Source organism: Centropristis striata, chromosome 21 (genome assembly GCF_030273125.1).
Source record: "Centropristis striata isolate RG_2023a ecotype Rhode Island chromosome 21, C.striata_1.0, whole genome shotgun sequence".
Taxonomy (NCBI): Eukaryota; Metazoa; Chordata; class Actinopteri; order Perciformes; family Serranidae; genus Centropristis; species Centropristis striata.
In genome coordinates, this window is record NC_081537.1 from 6793963 (window position 1) to 6816289 (window position 22327).

The 22327-nt window shown below is 41.8% G+C and overlaps 4 protein-coding genes across 6 annotated transcripts; 2 read left to right on the forward strand and 2 right to left on the reverse strand.

Annotated features, from left to right (window-relative positions):
• Positions 1-2238: 2238 nt before the first annotated feature.
• On the reverse strand, positions 2239-4028 carry LOC131959015 (protein AF-17-like). Of its 2 annotated transcripts, none has more exons than XM_059324099.1 (5): positions 3928-4028; positions 3769-3827; positions 2930-3454; positions 2382-2801; positions 2239-2296 (listed from the first exon to the last, which is right to left on the reverse strand). In XM_059324099.1, exons 1-4 carry the CDS (start codon positions 3948-3950, stop codon positions 2386-2388), a joined length of 1023 nt encoding a protein of 340 aa, XP_059180082.1. In that variant the 5' UTR covers positions 3951-4028; the 3' UTR covers positions 2239-2296; positions 2382-2385. The 2 variants fall into 2 exon arrangements, with proteins under 2 accessions (XP_059180082.1, XP_059180081.1); XM_059324098.1 differs by having other exon boundaries at positions 2239-2299.
• A 4287-nt stretch (positions 4029-8315) lies between these two features.
• On the forward strand, positions 8316-10086 carry LOC131959017 (heterogeneous nuclear ribonucleoprotein 27C-like). Of its 2 annotated transcripts, XM_059324102.1 has the most exons (6): positions 8316-8406; positions 8498-8556; positions 8805-9284; positions 9488-9515; positions 9552-9940; positions 10012-10086. In XM_059324102.1, the coding sequence occupies exons 1-5, from the start codon at positions 8393-8395 to the stop codon at positions 9937-9939; spliced, it is 969 nt and encodes a 322-aa protein (XP_059180085.1). In that variant the 5' UTR covers positions 8316-8392; the 3' UTR covers position 9940; positions 10012-10086. The 2 variants fall into 2 exon arrangements, with proteins under 2 accessions (XP_059180085.1, XP_059180084.1); XM_059324101.1 differs by having other exon boundaries at positions 9488-9940.
• A 4400-nt stretch (positions 10087-14486) lies between these two features.
• Positions 14487-16463, reverse strand: LOC131959011 (D(5)-like dopamine receptor). The gene has a single exon (XM_059324093.1). It carries the CDS (start codon positions 16461-16463, stop codon positions 15078-15080), a length of 1386 nt encoding a protein of 461 aa, XP_059180076.1. The 3' UTR covers positions 14487-15077.
• Positions 16464-19615: 3152 nt separating this feature from the next.
• LOC131959020 (uncharacterized) lies at positions 19616-21179 on the forward strand. Its single transcript, XM_059324107.1, has 5 exons — positions 19616-19715; positions 19809-19867; positions 20103-20483; positions 20617-21033; positions 21105-21179. Exons 1-4 carry the CDS (start codon positions 19702-19704, stop codon positions 21030-21032), a joined length of 870 nt encoding a protein of 289 aa, XP_059180090.1. The 5' UTR covers positions 19616-19701; the 3' UTR covers position 21033; positions 21105-21179.
• Positions 21180-22327: the final 1148 nt, after the last annotated feature.

The following is a 22327-nucleotide window of genomic DNA, read 5'->3' on the forward strand; positions in this document are numbered from 1 at the left end:
CTGATCCCACAACTGTTCAATGGGGTTGAGGTCAGGACTGCAGGCAGGCCATTCTATCCTCTCCACAGCAGAGAGCCGTCGGCCATATTGTCTTGCAAACCTTGATTGCAAATCTGTTGAAGTCAGCCTACGATGCCTAAATGCTGACACTGAGAAAACGGTCTTCTTTGGGTGTTGTCTTCGTGGGACGCCCACTTCATGGCCTGTCTCTGACATCCCCCGTTATATTGAACTTGGCCTTCACCTTGGAGATGGTACTAGGGTTCACTCCAAATAATGCCGCAACTTGGTTTTGCGGAACACCAGCTTGAAGTTGCCCTATCACACGTACCCTATCCAGATCAGTCAAACGTGGCATGCCAATTCTTGGAACAGACACCAACTGTACTGACTACTCACTGTAGCAGGGCCCATTCTCACAGGTGCTGCAAATCAAGTTTCTGATTGGCATCACCTGGGAGTACCAAAAGCTCAAAATAAGAGTCAATAGCAACAGCAAAATAATGAGAAGGTTTGGCACATTTTTCTTGGGCACAGCCTACATACTCAGCTCTGCTGCTTATCCCACAAATGGATGTTCCTTACAAATGTGGTACCATTTAAAAGGGGAGACTTCAGGCTTTCCAACGGTATAAGATTTATTGCCAAAAAGCATTGTTACAACATAATCTACCCAACACAAATTGCCTTACTTTTTGTGCGTAGTTTAGTATAGATATAATATATGTATATAAATACTTGACTGTACAAGATACATACAATAATGTACTATGAGTATATGAATACGTAGATAGAATGTGCAAAAAGACAGATTGTATAAATATAATATAAATCATTAACACATCACATGATATATAGTAACTTTTCCAGTATTTGAAGCAGAGTGCTGTACAGGTACACAGTGCAAAGGTGACAGGTAATTATTTAGAGTCCCTAATTAAACCTAAGCTGCATGTTTTTGGACTGTGGGAAAAGCCAAGGACCTGGAGAGAACCCACAGCGACACAGGGAGAACATGCAAACTCCACACAAGAGCCACAGGCCGGAGTCAAACCGGCTAACTACTACACCACTGTAGCATTAACGTGTGAAGAATATTGCTCTTTATGTAGAGCTGCACACTCCATGTAACCTGGAAAGCAACACAAACATTCACACTGGAGAAGGAGGTTGTCGATTTGGATCCAACATGTGAAATTAGGCACTGACATCCAGGAGAGAGGTCCCAGGACAAATGCCTGAGCTAAGAGCTGATAACTGATGTAATGGTCAAGTGCTGTAGTTATGATCTAGCTGCACTGTTACCTTACGATACAGGTGTGAATTAGGATCTCCGCATCAGCTATGGATTAGAAAGACCTGATTTAAGCAAGGTAGTGGCTGAAAGTTGATCCTGTTGATTTTATTGCACTGTTCCAAGAGGATCAAACGTAACACCAAGATTCTTGTCAGACTTCTATCACTCATCCAGAGTTACTGCTACGTCAAACTATTGGCTTATTGAGCTGGGTTCAATTACTAGCATCTCAGGAGAGAATTTTAGTCAGTCTCCCATTTGGAAATGATCAGCCACCTTTTGACAAATAGTTAAGCATCATCAGCATATTGGTGGATATTTAGCATTACATCATGTATTGAGTTGTAAGAAGTACTGGCTTGAAACTCCAGTTTGATAGGCCAAGTACAACCAGAAATAATGTCAATAGTGTCAGATTTTGTCTCTGGTTTGAAAAAAGAAAAAAATCCACTAAGAAAATTCAGGCAATGTAAGGGACATTGTGCTGAAAAGGTAAACTTTAAGTGGTTTACAAGGCACAGTTGATTACTTACATGCCACACCAACAATACTTTCACACCCAATATGGCCAGGGCTTTAAATATGTACTCTTGTAAAAACAGTTTCTTTGAATTAAATGTGCTATAAACCAAGTTGCCTGCACATTACACCACAGAAATAAGGCGGGGCTGAAGCCATGTCCCTGCACCAGAGTGCAAACTGAAAATTTTATTCTTCACTGAAGGGTTAAAGGTGTGTGCAATATATATCCCCTTTTCTCTGGCACGTCAACCAGACATGATTTTTAAAGTCTGACACCATGATGGTTTGCTTTCCCAATTAAAAGCCATTTTTAGATGATAAGCAAATCTCAGATTAAGGTAAAGCAGGGTAAATAAGTTAAGTGCCTTGAAGCAAAAGGCCAAAAAAAAAAAAAAAAAAAACCAAGAAACTGGAGCAACTCTGGTTAGAGATTTTATTAAAACCTTTACAAGTTTCAGATGCTCTGCTGATCCGCTACTGCTGCAGAGAGAAGGAAAAAAAAAAAAAAAAGTTAAATCACTGAAGATGGATGAAGTTTAAAGCTCAGAGTCAAGACATTTACCTCATTAGATCTTCTTTCCTCCTTTGGAAGGAGCAGCTGGTCGAGGTGCTGTGACAGGCTCAGCGACAAACACTAGTGGTTCCGGGTCCTCTGGGGCGTAGTTAGTGTGGGACCTGTATTCCAGTCCTCGCAGGTAGCCGTTTCTGGACTGGATGATGTAGGTTGAAGACGGTATGGGGGAAGTCTCCTCCTCACTCTCAGCAGTCTTGGACATCTTGGAGTTGGCATTAGACCCCCAGACGCTGAAGTCTGGGAAATCACCTCGTGGCAGCCAGTTGCTGGGGTCGGAGAACGAGGTTTCAATTGGCTGTTCAACCCAAGGAAGGCCAGGAGCAGAATCAGAACCATAGCTGGAGGTTTCAGGAGCAGCGTAGTAAGAACCATAGCTGCTGGTGTCAGCTGTGTAATAAGTTGCTGGACCTGAAACCAGAAATTAAGGTGTGTAAAGTCAAGTTACTTCTGAATCAATGTTGCATGCTTTGATTTTAGGTTTCATGGCATTTGCAAAAGGCTCCACACAGGAGGGCTAACAAAAGATTGAGACCTACCAGTGTTTGCATTGGCATTAGAAGATCCATAACCATAGTTGAAGGCAGTAGGATCACCGATGTAAGGAACAGGTCCATCACCAAAGTCCAAGGTTGGTGCCATGTACCTGGAATTAGAGTACGCTGGAGCTGCATAGACTGGGTCAGATGCTGCACCACCAGCAGCTTGAGGCTTCACAGAAAAGCTTCCAGTGTTGGCAGGTCGAGGAGGGCTGACGTACCCGGCACCCTGGGAAGGAACTTCAGGACCACTGAAGGGTTTGTTAGAGCTGGATCCAGAACTCACGAGGAACCTGTTTGGCTCATAACTTGGTGACGTGCCTAGGACCACACTGGGACCTCCCACACCAGATGGGGACTGGTTTCCAGTGGGAGCGCCGGGCTGTTGGGAAGGCTGCTGATAGCCAGCAGATTGGCCATACTGCAGGTCCAGCAGAGCAGCCCGTGAGCCTGGATTAAGAGGGGATGTTCTTGGAGCAGCATCACCACTGAAGCCTCTGGGAGCAGTGTAGGGATATTTGTAGTCTGGAAGAGTGAAGAGAGTCAGCTTCTGCAGCCAATAAATATTTCTGAACAACTTGATGCTTTGTAAGAGTGCAAGTAATGGTTTAAAACTTCAGTTTCCTAAAGTTAAGCTGAAATGTGAAGTCTTTGCCCCCCCAATGAAGGAGTTAGTTTTGCATTTCCACAACACCTGAAGAACCACATTGTTAATTTAAATGACCAATTTATGCCATTTTAAGTGTTTGTGACAGTACAAGTATGAGTCAAAATTAAGATCTGAAATTTTTTGTTTGCTTGTTTACTTTAACCATCAGTGTATTCAAGAGGAAACTCACCTCCTTTTGCAGTAGGAAAACAAGAACCACTGCTAATCAGCAGACAGATCCAAGATATGCTGTTAGGATAAAGCCAGGAAAAGCAAGTTATTTTCCTCAAAAGGTTAATATGAACTTGAGCATGCACAGACAAGATTGTTTCAACAGCAGTTAACTCACCTTAAAGACAGTCCATAAACCATGTTTGCCTTGTCCTGAGCAGAAGACTGTGCAGATTATTGACAGAAGCTCTGTGCTGTGAGGTGAATGTGGCTCCTCTGTTCTTATATACTGGAGCTCCACATGCTTACTGCACTAATTAAACTCATTGATGACACCTGGAGCCAATCAGTCCCTGCTGCCTGATTCAGCAGTGGTGGGAAAATTAGCAATAAGACATTGTAGATATACAGTCCTGCATTCAAAATTTGACTTAAGTAAAAGTACAAAAGTACAAGCATCAAAATATACTAAATATATAATACTATAATTAGTACTTTTTCTAAAAGTAAAAACAGTGATTATGCTAAATAGACTCAGTTCACAATATATATTATTGGTTTATGATTATAGATGCATCCTGTGTAAATCACTTGTAAAAGTTTTGAAAGTGGAGCTTTATTTTTATTTATTTATTATTATTCACTTTATTTACTGCTGATGAACATATTACATAATTCATATAATTAATTAGTTGATGTATATTTTGTATTAAAAATATGCAGTTATTATTAATCAAAGTTATCAAATTAACCTAGAAAACCCTCTAAATAAAAATACATTTTAATTTTTAAAAGGAAAGCATTAAATTGTCAAATTTGAGAAACTTGAATTTAAAAAAAAAGAAAAGTTTTTCAAATTGCCAAAATAATAAAGCCCTCGAATACTTGCAGTAAAGTACTAAATAGTACAGTAGTATGGGTATTTGTTGACTTGCACGTTGTAAGAAAAGCACAAGTGTTACTAAATCAATCACTCTGTGATCTTTAAGGCTTCCAGCGTGTAACAGTGAGCCAGCATGCACAATGCCAGGAACTGGTACTCCTACTTTTACAAGTCAAAATGTCACATTGTCTTATTTTATAGTCTGAAAGGTAACTTGTAACCACAGCTGTCAGATAAGTTAGATAAGCAGAGTAAAAACTACACATTTGATTTTTCATGACAACTAGTGCAGTGCCCGTAGGAAGTATGTATTTGTATAGTGGGAGATTAAGTAGATTTTTCAATTCTGGCCAAATGAGGTTGTGTGTGAAAGTGTGATGTACAATGAGGTAAAATACTCTTTTGTAGTGTTAATATACAAAGTGTATATTCGGTAATACATGGATGTACAATGAGATATAAAGAGACACAGATATAGTGATTTTAAGAAAAAGAATGGTCAGCGAGATATGCCATGGGTCTCAAACTCGCAGCCCGTGGGCCAATTGTGGCCCTCGTGACGATATTTTGTGGCCCCCACCTTGATATGAAAGTTTAATGTGAGTTTTATATGAATGGCTACCGTGTTGTGTGTGGAAGGTCCCTTTAATTACTTTTTATGGTAATTTTGTGTCTTGTTTTGGTAATTTTGTGTCTTTTTAATAATGTGTCTTCTTTGGTAATTCTGTTTTTTTTTTTGTTGGAAATGTTGTGTCTTTTTTAATAATTCTGTGTCTTTTTGGTCATTTTGTGTATTTTTTTGGTCATTTTGTGTCTTTTTTGGTCATTTTGTGTCCTCTGTGTTTCTTTGGTCATTCTGTCTTCTCATTTTGTGTCTTTTTTTATTCATTCTGTGTCTTTTTTTAGTAATTTTGTGTGTTTTTATGGTCATTTTGATACTAATTTGAGATTAAGGCCCCTGCCCTAGACACACATCCACACACACACACACACACACACACACACATACACACACTTCTTGCTTTTATAGATAGATAGATGTATTAAACCTGTATTCTATCCAATGACCAACAGGGGGAAACTCCAGAAAGAAGAAGTTTTATGTAAAATGATAAAAATGATCCTAATCGTTTGTCGTTCTTCAATACAGCACAATGTTCATTTACTAAATGATGGTCCCATTTAGACTAAAATAGACCAGAAAGCAGTGAAAGAATGATCCTAAAATTTGAATAACGTTAACATTTTCCATGTGTCTTCATCTGAAAATGCTACATTCAGAATATTCAAACAGAAAATGTGGTACACAGGGTGGAAATATCAGCCTGCTGACAGCTCACTGTTTGGAGCTTTTGTTCCACTTGTGGAAACACGGCTGCAGTCGCATGGCAGCGATGTCAAAGGTCAGGGAGCAAATCAGACAACAAACACAAACTGGCCCCTCAAGAGCAGCTCCTAACACACACTCCACTTTCATCTCTCAGGAGGAAATAAATAAGGACGGGATTGTGTCGGAGTGGTGTCTCTTCAGCTCACTCAGACCGGCTCCACACAACGCCAGCGGTCGATCAGACAGAGACGCTGAACATAAACACGGTATTTATCCTCCTGATGGGTGTTCAAGCTCTTTAACTTTCACCAGACTGAGGATGGAACTGAAAGCACTCAAATATAAATCACTGCACAAAGGCAAGAACTCTCTGGGCAGATTTAGCTACTGCAAGATAAATCCAATGTTTAATGACCTTAAATCACACAGACTTGTTGAATACTCGTTTCTGACTGGCCTTTCTAAAGTTCTGGTTATCGATTTTGGAGTCGACTCAATCCAAAGAAAGAAGTCCAGTAAATTTCAGCTTCAACATTATCTCTCGATCATGAAACGGAAAAATAAATTATTTTTAAATATTTAGAGAGCACACAACCTTCAATCCACGGTAAATGGAGTGTCGTCAGTAAAGAAAAGATATAATAACATGACAGAAATTTACAAAACTGAAGAAGACACACGTAAAGTAAACACTAAATAAAGTCTAACAGACTATTGCTGCATTTAAAGACAGACTATTGAAAAGAAAGTCATTCTTTGACTATTTATCCATCTATAAAAGCCAGAAACGTGTCTGTGTGTGTGTGTGTCTAGGGCATATCTCGCTGACCGTTAATCAGACTGACCTTAGATTTCGTATGTGGCTTGTGCATGTGCATCCTAGATTTTGAAGATTTTTGAATTCATTTTTCAAAATATTATTTACGTAGGACGTGTTGCGGCATTGCACTGTTTCCGATCGGACGCCTTTTAGGGGAGCTCCGCCCCCTTTTAGGGGAGCTCCGCCCCATTGTGTGATAGGCCTACACCTGGTCAGTAACACAATTCACTCTGGATTTACAACCTGACTCATCTCATCTGTAAGTCTATTTAGCCTACCTATCTTTTTTTTTTTTTAAAGATATTTTTTGGGCATTTGTAGCTTTTATTGACAGTACAGAGAGTGAAAGGGGGAGACAGAGGGGAAGACATGCCGGAAAGGGCTCCGAGCCGGATTCGAACCCGGGCCGCCCCCTCACGAGGACTGGGCCTCTGTGGTACGCGCTCTACCAGGTGTGCCACCGGGAACGCCCCAGCCTACCTATCTTTACGACTTTTAAAGCTGCGCTACAAGGTTCGATTTTCCAATAATATTCAAATAGTTTCCAGTGAATATCAATGTTCAATGTGTATGTGCTTGATGGTGTGGTACCTTATGAAAAGTAAGTGTTTTATGGAGTTGCAGACGTTGTTGTAGCGTTATTAGCATGCTAAGCGGAGATTTCGCTTTATTCACTTCTTATGTTGCATTACTGTGTAATTCAGGGATGACATTCATGTTGCTTAGTGTAATGCCCATAATCATTTGATATGAGATACTTACATGCAATATAGTATATCAGCTAATTGGGTTCATGTTAATGTACTTTTAGTGCAGCATACTGCGTAATGTGCTATCTCATGATTAGCATGCTAAGCGGAGATTTAAGCCTTTTCTTCCGCATCAGTTTGATCCATTGAAAACAGTAAAAACAAAACTTTATTAACTGACAGCTAAGCATAATACAGACGGAAAGATAGCTTTTCTGTGTTATTTAAGGTTACACTAGCAAGAGGCATTAGCTAACACTATCGCTGCATGGATTTTTTTGGCCAAATGGCAATTCACACCGCACCGCACCCGCCACTATATATATATATATATATGTGTGTGTGCGTGTGTGTGTGTGTACTCTCACCATTTTCAAAGTCAGACTTTATCTTTTAAATTGATACCAACATGACATTGTAAACATTTGTAAGAGACAGAATGAAAAGGATTTTAAAAAACTGATGAAAGAGCCCAAGACTCCAAAGAGTTAAACAGATATTGCAACTATAATTGGATTATTTTCACCGCTTTATTTTGCCATCAGACAGCCTTTTCTGCTGCCTCGCCTTGTGTTTTTGTGTGACTTTGGTTTTTAAAGGGTTAGTTTGGATTCATTCAATTCACCGTTGTAGTAACAAGTTGGTTTTTAAGACTTTAAAATGTGATGCTGTGAATACTCTCTACCACCACTGCTGAATCAGGCAGCAGGGACTGATTGGCTCCAGGTGTCATCAATGAGATTAATTAGTGCAGTAAGCATGTGGAGCTCCAGTATATAAGAACAGAGGAGCCACATTCACCTCACAGCACAGAGCTTCTGTCTATAATCTGCACAGTCGTCTGCTCAGGACAAGGCAAACATGGTTTCTCTCAGGTGAGTTAAATGGATTTATTTCCACTTTCAGCAAACAATTGCTCATGTTCCAGTTGGGGAATAACTTGCTTTTCCTGACACTATCTTACAGGGTTTCTTGGATCTGTGTGCTGTTGTTCAGCAGTGCTTATTGCTTTCCTAAACCTGAAGGTGAGTTTCCCTTTTACTGTGACAACAGACTTTTTAACCACACAAATGGCTTGACTTTGTTAAAGTTATGGCAGATCAGCCTTGTGGAAATGCAAATGATCTAAACCTTCAAATTCTTAAACTGAAACAGCTTTAAGTTTTCAGATTTTACAATTTACAATTTACAAATGCAAAATCTTACTTGCAAAGAATCAAGTTGTTCAGAAATATTTATTGGCTGCAGAAGCTGACTCTCTTCACTCTTCCAGACCACACTGCTCCCAGAGGCTTCAGTGGTGATGCTGCTCCTAGAACATCCCCTCTTTTTCCAGGCTCACAGGCTGCTCTGATGGACCAGCAGTATGGCCAATCTGCTGGCTATCAGCAGCCTTCCCAGCAGCCCGGCGCTCCCACTGGAAATCAGTCCCCATCCGGTGTGGGAGGTCCCAGTGTGGTCCTAGACACGTCACCAACTTATGATCCAAGCAGGTTCCTCGTGAGTTCTGGATCCAGCTCTAACAAACCCTTCAGTGGTCCTGAAGTTCCTTCCCAGGGTGCCGGGTACGTCAGCCCTCCTCGACCTGCCAACACTGGAAGCTCTTTTGTGAAGCCTCAACCTGCCGGTACCAGTGGACAGTCCAATGTGGGCTCAGGTGGTGCAGCATCTGGCCCAGTCTATGCAGCTCCAGCATGGGCTCCTGCTGCTCCAGCATGGGCTGGTTATGGAGCTTATGCCAACACAAACACTGGTAGGTATCCCAACAATCTTTTCTTACCCCTCCTGTGTGCAACTTTAGTCAACTCTGAACTGGGCAAATTCCAGATGATCTGATTGGTAGGCCTGTATTTACAAGGCTATTTTACTTGTCTACACTGATTCCCAAAAACTAGCATGCAAGTTTCAGTTTAAACCTTCACTCCCTCCTGTACAACTTAATCTCTCTGGTTTCAGGTCCAGCAACTTATTACACAGCTGACACCTCCAGCTATGGTTCTTACTACGCTGCTCCTGAAACCTCCAGCTATGGTTCTTACTACGCTGCTCCTGAAACCTCCAGCTATGGTTCTGATTCTGCTCCTGGCCTTCCTTGGGTTGAACAGCCAGTTGAAACCTCATTCTCCGACCCCAGCAACTGGCTGCCACGAGGTGATTTCCCAGACTTCAGCGTCTGGGGGTCTAATGGCAACTCCAAGATGTCCAAGACCGCTGAGAGTGAGGAGGAGACTTCCCCCATACCGTCTTCAACCTACATCATCCAGTCCGGAAACGGCTACCTGCGAGGACTGGAATACAGGTCCCACACTAACTACGCCCCAGAGGACCCGGAACCACTAGTGTTTGTCGCTGAGCCCGTCAGAGCACCTCGACCAGCTGCTCCTTCCAAAGGAGGAAAGAAATATTGAGGTAAAACTATCTCAAGATTAAGTTGTTTAATTGTGACTTCATCATGACAGACTTCACATTTTCTTTTCCAGGTGAACCTGCTGGTGCTTCAGCTTTTAGGGACTGTTGCATGTTTGAGTCTCAATAAAATGAAAATATGAAAACCATGAGATCTTGTTGCACTTTACCTTCAAAACCAGTTACCACCTCAGTGTAAATGCAGTGAGGCTTGGGCATGTGGCAAGATTAACAAGTTTTAAGTTTACACTTAAAGATGTTAAATGCTATTCACCTTGTCTCACTTAGGAGTTCTGAGTTTAGTTTTATAAACTTGCTCATTTACCAGAAACAATTGTGGGCCTGGGAGGCTATATTGTCTAAAGACATGATCAGGGAGTGTAGAAGATCTATTGTGTCAGAGGCCTTGGTGGATTTTGCTCTCTTGCTGACACATAACTTCCCTCTAAAAGTTATAAGGACATGGTTTTTTTTTTTTTTTTTTTTTTCTCAAAGAATGCTTTGTGAATCTGGCCCCTGATCCCAACTGAAAATATTTATGCATGGTAAACTTAAAATACTGCTGCTTGACGTCACTAGACACAAACAGTCCAATTTGCAGTTATCAAATTCACAATGTAGGCAAACACAGGAATTTAACTTGACACTACAGCACAATAACACAAAGCAAGACTTGACTTTTCAGTCCAGGCAAATATTGAATGTTATGTACAAGTGGGACTCTTTTGAGGACACTGTGCTGAATGTCTTGCAGTGAAGGCAATTGGTAAATGGCAGAATTTCAGTGTCTTGCCCAAGGATACTTGGCCTAAAGACTTCCAACCACTGTCAATCAGTGCTCTACCATCTGAGTCCAACTGCCCATAAAATGTAACTTATCAGATGATTTCATGGCTATCTGCCTCTTAAAGTCAAGGGAGGTAGTAGTTCCCCAATGGGAGTCCTGCATTGTGAAGCTAGCAGGTCACATGAACCCCATAACGCAAACATCAGTCTGCAGGGGTTTTCGGAAATAATCCTGAGACTGCTTGGCGTTCAACACAAGCATTGTGGCCCTAAACAACTGCATTGTTTATCAGCCCAGACATTAATATAAATCTCATAGCTGTTAGGACTAGTGCAGTACCTGTATGTATTTGTATTGCGGTGCGAATTGCAATTTGGCCAAACAAATCCACGCAGCAATAGTGTTGGCTAATGCGTCTTGCTACCTTAAATAACACAGAAATGCATCTTTCTGTCCGTATTATGCTTAGCTGTCAGTTAAAGTTGTTACTGTTAATGGATCAAACTGATGCTGAAAGGGCTTAAATCTCTGCTTAGCATGCTAATCGTGAGATGGCACATTACGCAGTATGCTGCACTAAAAGTACATTAACATGAACCCAATTAGCTGATATACTATATTGCATGTAAGTATCTCATATCAAATGATTATGGGCATTACGCTAAGCAACATGAATGTCATCCCTGAATTACATAGTAATGCAACATAAGTGAATAAAGCTAAATCTCCGCTTAGCATGCTAATCGCGAATAATAGAATTTGCACATTACATGCAGACCACAACAACGTCTGCAACTCCATAAAACACTTTTCATAAGGTACCACACCATCCAGCACATACACATTGAACATTGGTATTCGCTGGAAACTATTTGAATATTATTGGAATATCGAACCTTGTAGCGCACTTTAAAACTCCTTAAGATAGGTAGTCTAAATAGACTTCCAGATGAGATGAGTCAGGGTGGAAATCCAGAGTGAATTGTGTTACTGACCAGGTGTAGGCCTATCACACAATGGGGCGGAGCTCCCCTAAAAGGGGGCGGAGCTCCTCTAAAAGACGTCCGATCGGAAACAGTGCAATGCCGCAACACGTCCTACGTAAATAATGATATTTTGAAAAATTAATTCAAAATCTTCAAAAGGATGCACACCTTCGTGCCATTCACAAGACACATACGAAATCTGAGGTCAGTCTGACTAACGGTCAGAGAGATATGAACTAGATACACACACACACACACACACAGACACACACACACACAGAGAGAGAGACTCTTCTTGCTTTATAGACAGATAGATAATATAAGGTGGCTCCAATAAAGTCCAGTAAGTTTTGATGGGAGAAATGGAAGCTGAAAGAAGCAAATCAGATCATGTCAAATATCTGGTTATTTCTACTTTTTAGTGTGATTTTTTAGCTGTAAAGTGTATTTAGAAAATACTATGAAAACTGCAATAAAAAGGTCTTGGTACAGAATTGTAATGTGGAATTAACACTTAACCAGATTTGAATCTATGACAATACTTAATGTTTTCCAAGTCTGAACTAAATTCTACAGGAAATATTCACAGCAGAATGAGTCAGCTTCATTAAATCCCAATAATCAGGTAAGAACTGTTCCCACTCACAGCACAGAGTGAGTGCTCAGTAATGAAACACCTGAGAAGACTTCAGTTCTTTTCCTCTTAATGCTACAGCAGTGAATTATGGAGCAGGTAATTAAATGACAGGATTTGAGAGTAAATCATAAAGCTTTGAGTGGAAAGACACTGATATTTGGAAACGGCCTGGTGCTCGCACGCAGCTGTTTAAACTGGAAGACGACAGACTGCCCATCAAACTGATATGAAGTTACACAAACTGTTCCGGCTGCAGAGCTCCCTGTGGGACTAACGGCAGCGCTGAAACTTAATTTTCTCATGCAAAGACAGTTTATCTGCCTTTGTGTGCAACTTCCCTCTGTCTCTATCTGCCAAGAAGCTGAATGTTAATCAGCTCTGACTTCTCCATCTGGAGTGGAAGGAGTCAGAATTACAGCACTGCACCTGTTCAGCTCAGAGGCTCAGTGCTTATTACAGCCCTATGAGTCCCTTCAAAGTGACATTAAAGCCTGACATGCTCACAGTGACAATGTTTACAGCATTTACCATTGTGAATATGGTAAATATTTACTATGGTTACATTTATATTTACCTTAGTTTAGCACATGGGTCTCAAACTTGTGACGATATTTTGTGGCCCCCACCTTGATATGAAAGTTTAATGTGAGTTTTATATGAATGGCACTTTACTGTGTTGTGTGTGGAAGGTCCCTTTAATTACTTTTTAAAAATAATTGTGTCTTTTTTTAATAATTGTGTGACTTTTAATAATTTTGTGTCTTTTTGGGTAATTCTGTGTCTTTTTTTGGTAATTTTGTCTTTTTTTTGTAATTTTGTGTCTTTTTTTTTTTTTTTTTGTGTCTTTTTGGGGTCATTTTGTGTCATTTTCTTTATTTCTTGGTCATTTTGTGTCTTTTTCTCCTGTCAATTTGTAATTATTTTTTAAAAGGTGCTTTTTAAATAAAATGTGTTATTAGTCTCCCACCAGCAGGAGCTGTAATTTAGTAAAGACTGAGTCTTAAAGGCAAACACATGTAGCTTTCAAAATAAGAGCACATGGATGTGTTAGCAGAGTCCACCACAGAATTAGCAAAAAAGACTTTCAAAATATGATGCCTTTAATAAAACATATAAGAACCCTTATTATCCTTTACAATAATTCATAAAAAATATGCAATGACTAAGATGGAATAGTGGCATTAGAATGTGCGAGAGGCACCAAATTTAGGCTTTTAAGGCAAAAATGTTCCCGGACTTTGTTATAGTCTCAGAAAATCCTGACAGATAAGACATTGCCCAGCAGTATGTTCAGGGTGATGAAAGGAGGAGAGATGTTTTTGGGTCCTTCATTGATCCAGCTTCAAGTCTGTAAATGTGTTTGGCTGCACTAGAAAATAACTAATTGAGTTGAAATCATTTTGTGAGCTTTGTCCCCCCAGTTCAAAAATCCCATCTGCGCTCCTGAGCCTGCCGATAAGCAGCAGAAGAGAAAAGCTGTCTGAAAAATTTCAACAACCTTCAATTTGAACACACGTATGGACAGGAACAATTAACTCTGAATGGGCACAAACACTTGAATGCCTCACACTGTCTTGTTCAGCTTGATGTTTTATTTGGCTCTGGGGCTCAGTGGAAGATCTCTCCATCACAAACAGGCTGCAATTTCCTGAAGAGACAATTAAACACTGAAACTAATCATGTAATTGTTGTTAATTATCGGCGGTCTTTAACATATCAAAGGCAGGTTCGATGAGTAGCCACATCAAACAATCTTGTTTAAAATGTGAATTCATTACTCTTAACTGCTGCTCTGTGTCTTTCATTCATGATCATAAAGTACAAGTCAGGGGCAGCATTTGAAATATACTTAGTGAATTAAACAATCAGGGCTGAACAAAAGGTTTTAGAGCGAGTAATCTCTGCTGGAACCTCAGTTCGGAAAGTGTGTTTTACATATTTGAGGACATTGAAATACTGGCCCCTATGTTTTTGTACACTGTAAAAATGCCCCATTGTTTTTATAAAAAAAAACTGGCAGTTGTGGTTACCAGAATATTTCCGTAAAAAATACAGTACATGTGTCAACATCTTTACAGAACAACTGGTAAAGTTTACATTCTAAAACTGCAGTAATTAAAAAAATAAATAATACATTTTAAAGTTGTACATTATAGCGTCCTTTACTGCTAATTTAACAGGATGCTGCTGCTTTTATACTAATTATTAATGCAAAATTTACATTCAGATTTTGCTTATTGTGCATTGAATACCAGTAAATTAACATTCAGTTATTATTTATTGTACACTGAATACCAGTAAAATGTACAAGTTGTTTACATTTGTACTGTATTTTTTGCAGAAATATTCTGGTAACCACAGCTGCCTTTTTTTTTCTGTAAAAGCAACATTTTTTTTTTTTTTTTTACAGTGTAGCTAGTTACACCTTTCAAGTGTTTCTACATTTTCTCATATTTATGATTTTTGTCTCTAGACACATTTAAATGGGACAGTTTGATTACAAAAACATCATATTTAGTAATAAAACCACCACTTTCCTTTAAGAAGTCATAAGCCAAAAAAAAGGGTGAAAACTGGTTTACATTTTTGCACTTGCAGGAAGGTCACACACTGAACCCCTGCTCCCTGGTGCATGGTGTGGACGGAGGCCCAGAGGACACAGAACTGAACTGGGGCTCTGCAACAGGCAACATATATCCAACTGAGGATTGTTTTGGAGGTTCAGGTTGCTCACGGGTCCTGGATTTGACCCGGAATAACATAACAGTCTGCAGGTCCGGAGGAGTTGAAGGGCAACATGTCTAAAGAAATCTCCGCCTCGCACTCATACTGCAGGATGGCGGGCAGCAGTAAGTTGCTGTGGTTGCGGGAATCATCTGAAATGACGGAAACTTTGTCAAAGTTGCGCTCCAGATCTCCCTCCGTGTGCAGCAGAGGAGGCGGCTGCACCAGGAGCCTCTGCGGCCCGGGGCCCGGCATGGCGCAGGCCTCCTTCTGCATGGTGGTGTCGTGGTGATAGGACACCAGCTCGTTGCTGAAGTCCACCGCCTCCACCGTAGAGCTGGAGCAGTACTTGTTACAGCCCAGGATAGTGGAGAAGGCCTTTCTGAAGTCGGCGTTGAAGGCGTAGATGACCGGGTTCAGGGACGAGTTCGCCCAGCCGAACCACACGAAGATGCTGAAGGTGGTGTCGCTGACGCACGGCGGCTCTCCGAGCTGGTCCAGGTCGCAGAAAGGCACCACGCAGTTCAGGACAAAAAACGGCAGCCAGCAGAACACAAACACCCCCATGATGATGGAAAGAGTCTTCAACACTTTCGTTTCTCTCTTAAAAGATGTTTTCAGCGAGCTTTCGTCGTGCGTCGACGAGCGGTGGCGCTGGTTTTGCGCACGGGGCCCCGCCGCCCTCTCCAGAGACGAGATGCGCCTGATTTGGGTCTGCGCGATGCGGAAAATGCGCGTATACGTGCCCACCATGATCACCACGGGGATGTAGAAGCTTATGAGGGACGAGGAGATGGCGTAAGTCCGGTTCAGGCTGGCGTTGCAGTCGTCCGGGTTGTCCGCTGTGGAGTTGTGCGCGCGGTGCCAGTTGAGCTGCACGGGGATGAAGGAGATGAGGATGGAGAGGGTCCACGCCACCCCGATCATCAGGAAGGCAAACCTGCGCGTCATCTTGCGCTCGTACCTGAAGGGGCTGGAGATGGCCCAGTAGCGGTCCATGCTGATGATGCACAGGTTGAGGATGGAGGCGGTGGAGCACATGATGTCGAAGGCCACCCAGGTGTCGCAGAAGCGGCCGAACAGCCAGATCCCGGCGACCTCGGACACCGCCCTCCAGGGCATCACGAGCACCGCCACGAACAGGTCGGACACCGCCAGGGAGATGACGAAGGAGTTGGTGACTTTGGAGCGCAGGTGGCGGAACTTGATGACCGCGGCGCACACCAGGGTGTTGCCCAGCAGGGTGGAGACGATCAGGACGCACAGGACGCAGCCGGTCAGCGCGCGGAGACTGACCCCTCCGCCCGGCCCGGAGCTGTCCGCTCCAGCTGTGACCACCTGGTGCCGGTCCAGGTGATTTTGGTTTCGGCTTTCATTGTAAAAACTCTCCATGGATGTCCAGAGTCACGGTGCCGCTTGCGTCTCAACCGTCGCTGCCATCGTCCCTCCTGCAGCGCGCCTCCGCTCCAAACTCTCCATGTCCAACAGAAGAACAATAAAAACCCCGGAGAGAGTCTCCTGCAGCAGAGCAGCCGGTTTGTCCGCTCACAGTAACTGAGGCTGCAGACGGAGAGCCTCCAGATTTACTCTCTTTAACATATTCAGCCTCGCGTTAAGACACAGCAGCCTGATCTGTTTATTCCCATCGGACCCTCCGAGATTTACAGATCCATATAATTCATGGAATATAAATACATATATATTAAAAACAAATATTTTAAATTATAATCTAAGAGAGTAACGGGCTGCTGCAGAGAAATAAAACACCATATGAGAGAATCTGAACTCAATCCTCAGATAATAATGAGAATGTCTGAGAAATTAGTCTTTCAACCTGAATAATACAGCAAACTGAATAAAATAATTCAAATGCATTAAATATTAAATCAAAGCACAGGAGGGAAATGAAGAAGGAGAAATAACAAAAGTGATTTTAAAAATATATATAATTTTAAATAAATGTGTTTTGATATTTAAAAAATAAAAAGTTTTGGGGAAAACAACTTATTGGAAACTCAGAGAAGACTTTGGGATTTTATTTTAGGATTTTAAACTGTCGTATGTGCTCAAAATCAATATGTAGTGATGAATGAAGCATTCATTGTTGGTAGAAAGCTGAAAAAGAACAAACGGGAAGTTCAGAGTTGCAGGAGAGTGGAGGAAGGTGAATCCTGTCCTCTAGTGGACAAATACTCACAACACATCAGAAGGTTTTTGCATTTTTGGCACTCCTATCTCTTACTTCAGTAAGCAGCAGGACTAGAGTATAAAAACACTTTGTTTGAATCAAAAGTCCTGCATTCAAAGCGTTGCTCGAGTACAAGAACAACAGTACTAGTGTCAAGATGTAGTTAAAGTATCAAAAGCTAAATACTAATCATGCAGAATGGTACATGTCACAATAATATACAGTACAGGCCAAAAGTTTGGAGAGATCAAATCTGTACAAAAAAAGATCATAGTTTCATTGCTATACTTTGCAACAAAATAAAGGTGATTATTATAGAAAGAGTCACTTATTAGAACACATTTTGACTATAATTACCAGGTCTTTGGGTTTTTATTGCTTAGACTTTGTGTATCCTTCTTTCCTTAATGTATAAATCTGAACTCTTGTTTCTTTACTCAGCTGCTTCAGTTTTAGCCATTTCTGTGGTAGTTAGTCAGAGATATGAACACAGTTGAGATTTATTGGAGTTTTTGGATCCAATCAATCTTCTCAACCCTAAAACTAAGCCCTTCTTTTCTTTTGGTAACATTTATTCAGCAATGGTCTGGTAACATCAATGTATACCTAAAGGTCAATGGTAGCCTGGCTAACACCAGACAAATCTCAAATGAGATGTGGTCTGGGAACCAGTCGTTCATTTCTCCGTAGAGGAGGCGTGGTTTACGATCCTCCAGAGCCGTTTATTGGGCGCTTAGAATGTCTATCAAAGCGTCTGTAGGTAGCTCTTAGCCAATCAGATCAGTTATACCAGATGACGTAGTAGAGCAACAGAAATGGATGTTTGTTGTGTGTGTGTCTGTGAGAGAGTGTTGCTGCTTTGCTTCTCCAGTTCTCGCTTTCTGCAAGATTATTTATTTTCACACTTTATTCCCCCTCATGTCATTCAGCCACACACATCCACTGATTTTATGGGCAATAAACAAGCTGCTGCGGGTCTCTCGGCGGCTCCGCTGTCCCCCGGCTTGTAGCGAGATCACCGGCGAGACTGCCGGTGCGGCGCTACGAGGCGGCGCTACCGGTGATCTCGCTACGAGCTGGGGGACAGCGGAGCCGCCGAGAGACCTTTCGCCTTTCAACTTTCGCTCTAAACTATTTAAAACACCATCTACAGCTAAAGAGAGTTTCGCATCTGCAGCAGCCATGTTGGATCCGGAAAACTACAAGCTTCCAAGTGCCGAGTAGTACGCGTCATCGTCTTGCTGTCCCTCCCCGCTCTGTGATTGGATCCCTAAAACAGGGCTAAGAAACTGCCGTGGTTTCCAGACTGGATGGAGGTTCGAAATTAAATTTGAGCGCGCAAGGCAGTCTGGGTATACCCAGGCTAGGTCAATGGAAGAAAATGGTTCAATTCAATAAAGGTAAAGTCTGATCATGTAGTAAACACATCCAAAAATCCAAAGAATCCATACTGGTTTTTAAGAAACACATTGAGAACAGAACATTTAAGTTGCTTCCAAACTTTTGGCCTGTTGTGTATATTATATTATATATTGGATTATAATTATTAGTCCTCATTTCAATTACTTTATATACTGCTGGGTCAGGTAAAGTTTTACTCTTTACCAATCTCGTGACTGAGTGTCAATATTGACACGTGGGTGTGTTCCGGGCTGGACCCTAATGACGTGTGTGAAATTTGGGACAGATCGGACAATGTATGGTCAAGTTATCCAGTCTGGTGTTAGATGGCGAGACGCCATATTTTGCCGCCATGCCACACCCACATAGTGTGACCGTCGGTAAAGATTTATACAACTTTTGATCCCAAAGGCTTTGTGATGGTACCGACCAAGTTTGAAGTCAATGGGATGAAATCTGTTGGAGGAGTTATGTAAAGTATGCAAGGTGGTCATGTGATGAAAGGGGGCTCTTAAATTATTTGCAGCCAATCACTAAACATGTTATCATATTGCTGCAACCAACCATTCACTTGAATGTTTTTTTCCCCCCCAGAATCAGAAATACTTTATTGATTGCAGGGGGGAAATTGCTTTATCAAGTTTAGTTCTTAAACAAATATTGAAACTATAATTGGATTATTTTCACCGCTTTATTTTGCCATCAGACAGCCTTTTCTGTAAAAACAGTCATTTTACCTGGCAGAGTTTCTGGTCTACTGCTGCCTTTGGTTTTTAAAGGGTTAGTTTGGATTCATTGTATTCACAGTTGTAGTAACAAGTTGTTTTTTAAGACTTTAAAATGTGATGCTGTGAATACTCTCTACCACCACTGCTGAATCAGGCAGCAGGGACTGATTGGCTCCAGGTGTCATCAATGAGATTAATTAGTGCAGTAAGCATGTGGAGCTCCAGTATATAAGAACAGAGGAGCCACATTCACCTCACAGCACAGATCTTCTGTCTATAATCTGCACAGTCTTCTGCTCAGGACAAGGCAAACATGGTTTCTCTCAGGTGAGTTAAATGGTTGTTTTTATTCCACTTTTAGCAATGACTGCTCATGTTCTAGTTGGTGAATAATTTGCTTTTCCTGACACTATCTTACAGGGTTTCTTGGATCTGTGTGCTGTTGATCAGCAGTGCTTATTGCTTTCCTAAACCTGAAGGTGAGTTTCCCTTTTACTATGACAACAGACTCTTTAACCACACAAATGGTTTGACTTTGTTAAAGTTATGGCAGATCAGCCTTGTGGAAATGCAAATGCTCTAAACTAATCTTCAGAAACTGAAACTGCTTTAAGCTTTCTGAGATTCAAACAGTTGCAAAATCTTACTTGCAAAGAATCAAGTTGTTCAGAAATATTTATTGGCTGCAGAAGCTGACTCTATTCACTCTTCCAGACCACACTGCTCCCAGAGGCTTCAGTGGTGATGCTGCTCCTAGAACATCCCCTCTTTTTCCAGGCTCACAGGCTGCTCTGATGGACCAGCAGTATGGCCAATCTGCTGGCTATCAGCAGCCTTCCCAGCAGTCCGGCGCTCCCACTGGAAACCAGTCCCCATCCGGTGTGGGAGGTCCCAGTGTGGTCCTAGGCACGTCACCAACTTATGATCCAAGCAGGATCACAAGCAAACCTGCCAGCACTGGAAGCTTTTCTGTGCAGCATCAACCTGCTGGTGGTGCAGCATCTGGCCCAGTCTATGCAGCTCCAGCATGGGCTCCTGCTGCTCCAGCATGGACTGGCTATGGTTATGGATCTTCTAATGCCAATGCAAACACTGGTAGGTCTCAATCTTTTGTTAGCCCTCCTGTGTGGAACCTTATGTTGCAAATGCCATGAAACTTAAAATCAAAGCATGCAAGATTTATTCAGAAGTGACTTTTGACTTTACACAACTTAATTTCTGGTTCCAGGTCCAGCAACTTATTACACAGCTGACACCAGCAGCTATGGTTCTTACGACGCTGCTCCTGAAACCTCCAGCTATGGTTCTGATTCTGCTCCTGGCCTTCCTTGGGTTGAACAGCCAATTGAAACCTCGTTCTCCGACCCCAGCAACTGGCTGCCACGAGGTGATTTCCCAGACTTCAGCGTCTGGGGGTCTAATGCCAACTCCAAGATGTCCAAGACCGCTGAGAGTGAGGAGGAGACTTCCCCCATACCGTCTTCAACCTACATCATCCAGTCCAGAAACGGCTACCTGCGAGGACTGGAATACAGGTCCCACACTAACTACGCCCCAGAGGACCCGGAACCACTAGTGTTTGTCGCTGAGCCCGTCAGAGCACCTCGACCAGCTGCTCCTTCCAAAGGAGGAAAGAAATATTGAGGTAAAACTATCTCAAGGTTAAGTTGTTAAATTGTGACTTCATCATGACTGACTTCACATTTTCTTTTCCAGGTGAACCTGCTGGTGCTTCAGCTTTTAGGGACTGTTGCATGTTTGAGTCATAATAAAATGAAAATATGAAGACTATGAGATCTTGTTGCACTTTGTTTACCTTCAAAACCAGTTGCCACCTTGGCTTGGGCATGTGGCAAGATTAACAAGTTTTAAGTTGACACTTAAAGATGTTAAGAATGTTAAATGCTATTCACCTTGTCTCACTTATAGTGGAGCGGCTAAGTATCATAATCTTTCAGTTTATGATAATCACAAGCGTGAAAATTGGCATTAACACTCTCCATGGGTCACTTAACAAGAAAATTGTCCGACATTTAAAATGTAAAGATGGCGGCCATTTTTCAAGATGGCCGACACCTTAGTGGAGCAGTTAAGTGATACAATGGTTTATTGGGTGATATACGCATAAAAACTGGCATGAGCAGTATCTGTGGGTCACTTGACAACAAGCCAGCCACAGCTACTTGAAATTTCAAGGTGGCTTTTTTTTTTTTTTTTTTTTTTTTTTCAGGATGACTGCCGCCTGCCATGTGGACCTTTAAATTATGACTTTTTCTCATAGAAATGTATTGGGTTCCTCGAGGTTGTCTGACTCCTTGCCCATGACCTGTCCAGTTTGGTAAAACGTGACAGGAGTTCCCTCCCACCGGCGTAGCTCTCTGGGTTCCCTTACCATGAGGGCACATTTATTTTTTTTTTTTTTAACTATTACTTCTGCCATTAAACATGCCAAACACTAAGGGGTGGGGAAACACAGTTGTGGTGCTGAACGGACAGTGCTCCAAAATAATTGCGCAATGGTTAATACTGAATGGCAACAATGACAGATCCAGAGGCAACAGCAGCTCTGGTTGACACAGAACCACGATAAACAGTATCTGGAACTAAACTGAAAATGTGAAAGCAATGTTACAAAGTAAAAACTGAACATGTCAGTAATAGGCTGGTGACAAAATGGAACATAATGCGCCGAGCCATAGGCCTAAACACAAAGGACAACAAGGAATAACACTGGCAAAAGAAACAAGCAAATAAGTTCTAGCAGGGGCAACTGAGTCCATATCTGTAGCACTTACACTTTCCAGTACAAGCCTTGGTGCACCCACATTTTGTCAACTCCCAACAACTCTCCGCAATAGGTGGAAGTGGAGTCCAGAAGACTTTCCACTCGTCCTGTTTAACTCATCCCCAGTCGGACGGGCTCGGCATTTGTGGGTGTC

Bases quoted from the DNA above. Each gene is read 5' to 3' on its own strand.
- LOC131959015 (XM_059324099.1), bottom strand. From the start codon at position 3,950: ATGGTTTATGGACTGTCTTTAAG. The intron at 3,828-3,927 runs GTGAGTTAACTG...TTATCCTAACAG, and splicing joins GTTTATGGACTGTCTTTAAG to CATATCTTGGATCTGTCTGC. The intron at 3,455-3,768 runs GTGAGTTTCCTC...TCACTCTTCCAG, and splicing joins TTTTCCTACTGCAAAAGGAG to ACTACAAATATCCCTACACT.
- LOC131959017 (XM_059324101.1), top strand. The intron at 8,557-8,804 runs GTGAGTTTCCCT...TCACTCTTCCAG, and splicing joins TTGCTTTCCTAAACCTGAAG to ACCACACTGCTCCCAGAGGC. The intron at 9,285-9,487 runs GTAGGTATCCCA...CTCTGGTTTCAG, and splicing joins TTATGCCAACACAAACACTG to GTCCAGCAACTTATTACACA.
- LOC131959011 (XM_059324093.1), bottom strand. From the start codon at position 16,463: ATGGAGAGTTTTTACAATGAAAGCCGAAACCAAAATCACCTGGACCGG.
- LOC131959020 (XM_059324107.1), top strand. The intron at 19,868-20,102 runs GTGAGTTTCCCT...TCACTCTTCCAG, and splicing joins TTGCTTTCCTAAACCTGAAG to ACCACACTGCTCCCAGAGGC. The intron at 20,484-20,616 runs GTAGGTCTCAAT...TTCTGGTTCCAG, and splicing joins TAATGCCAATGCAAACACTG to GTCCAGCAACTTATTACACA.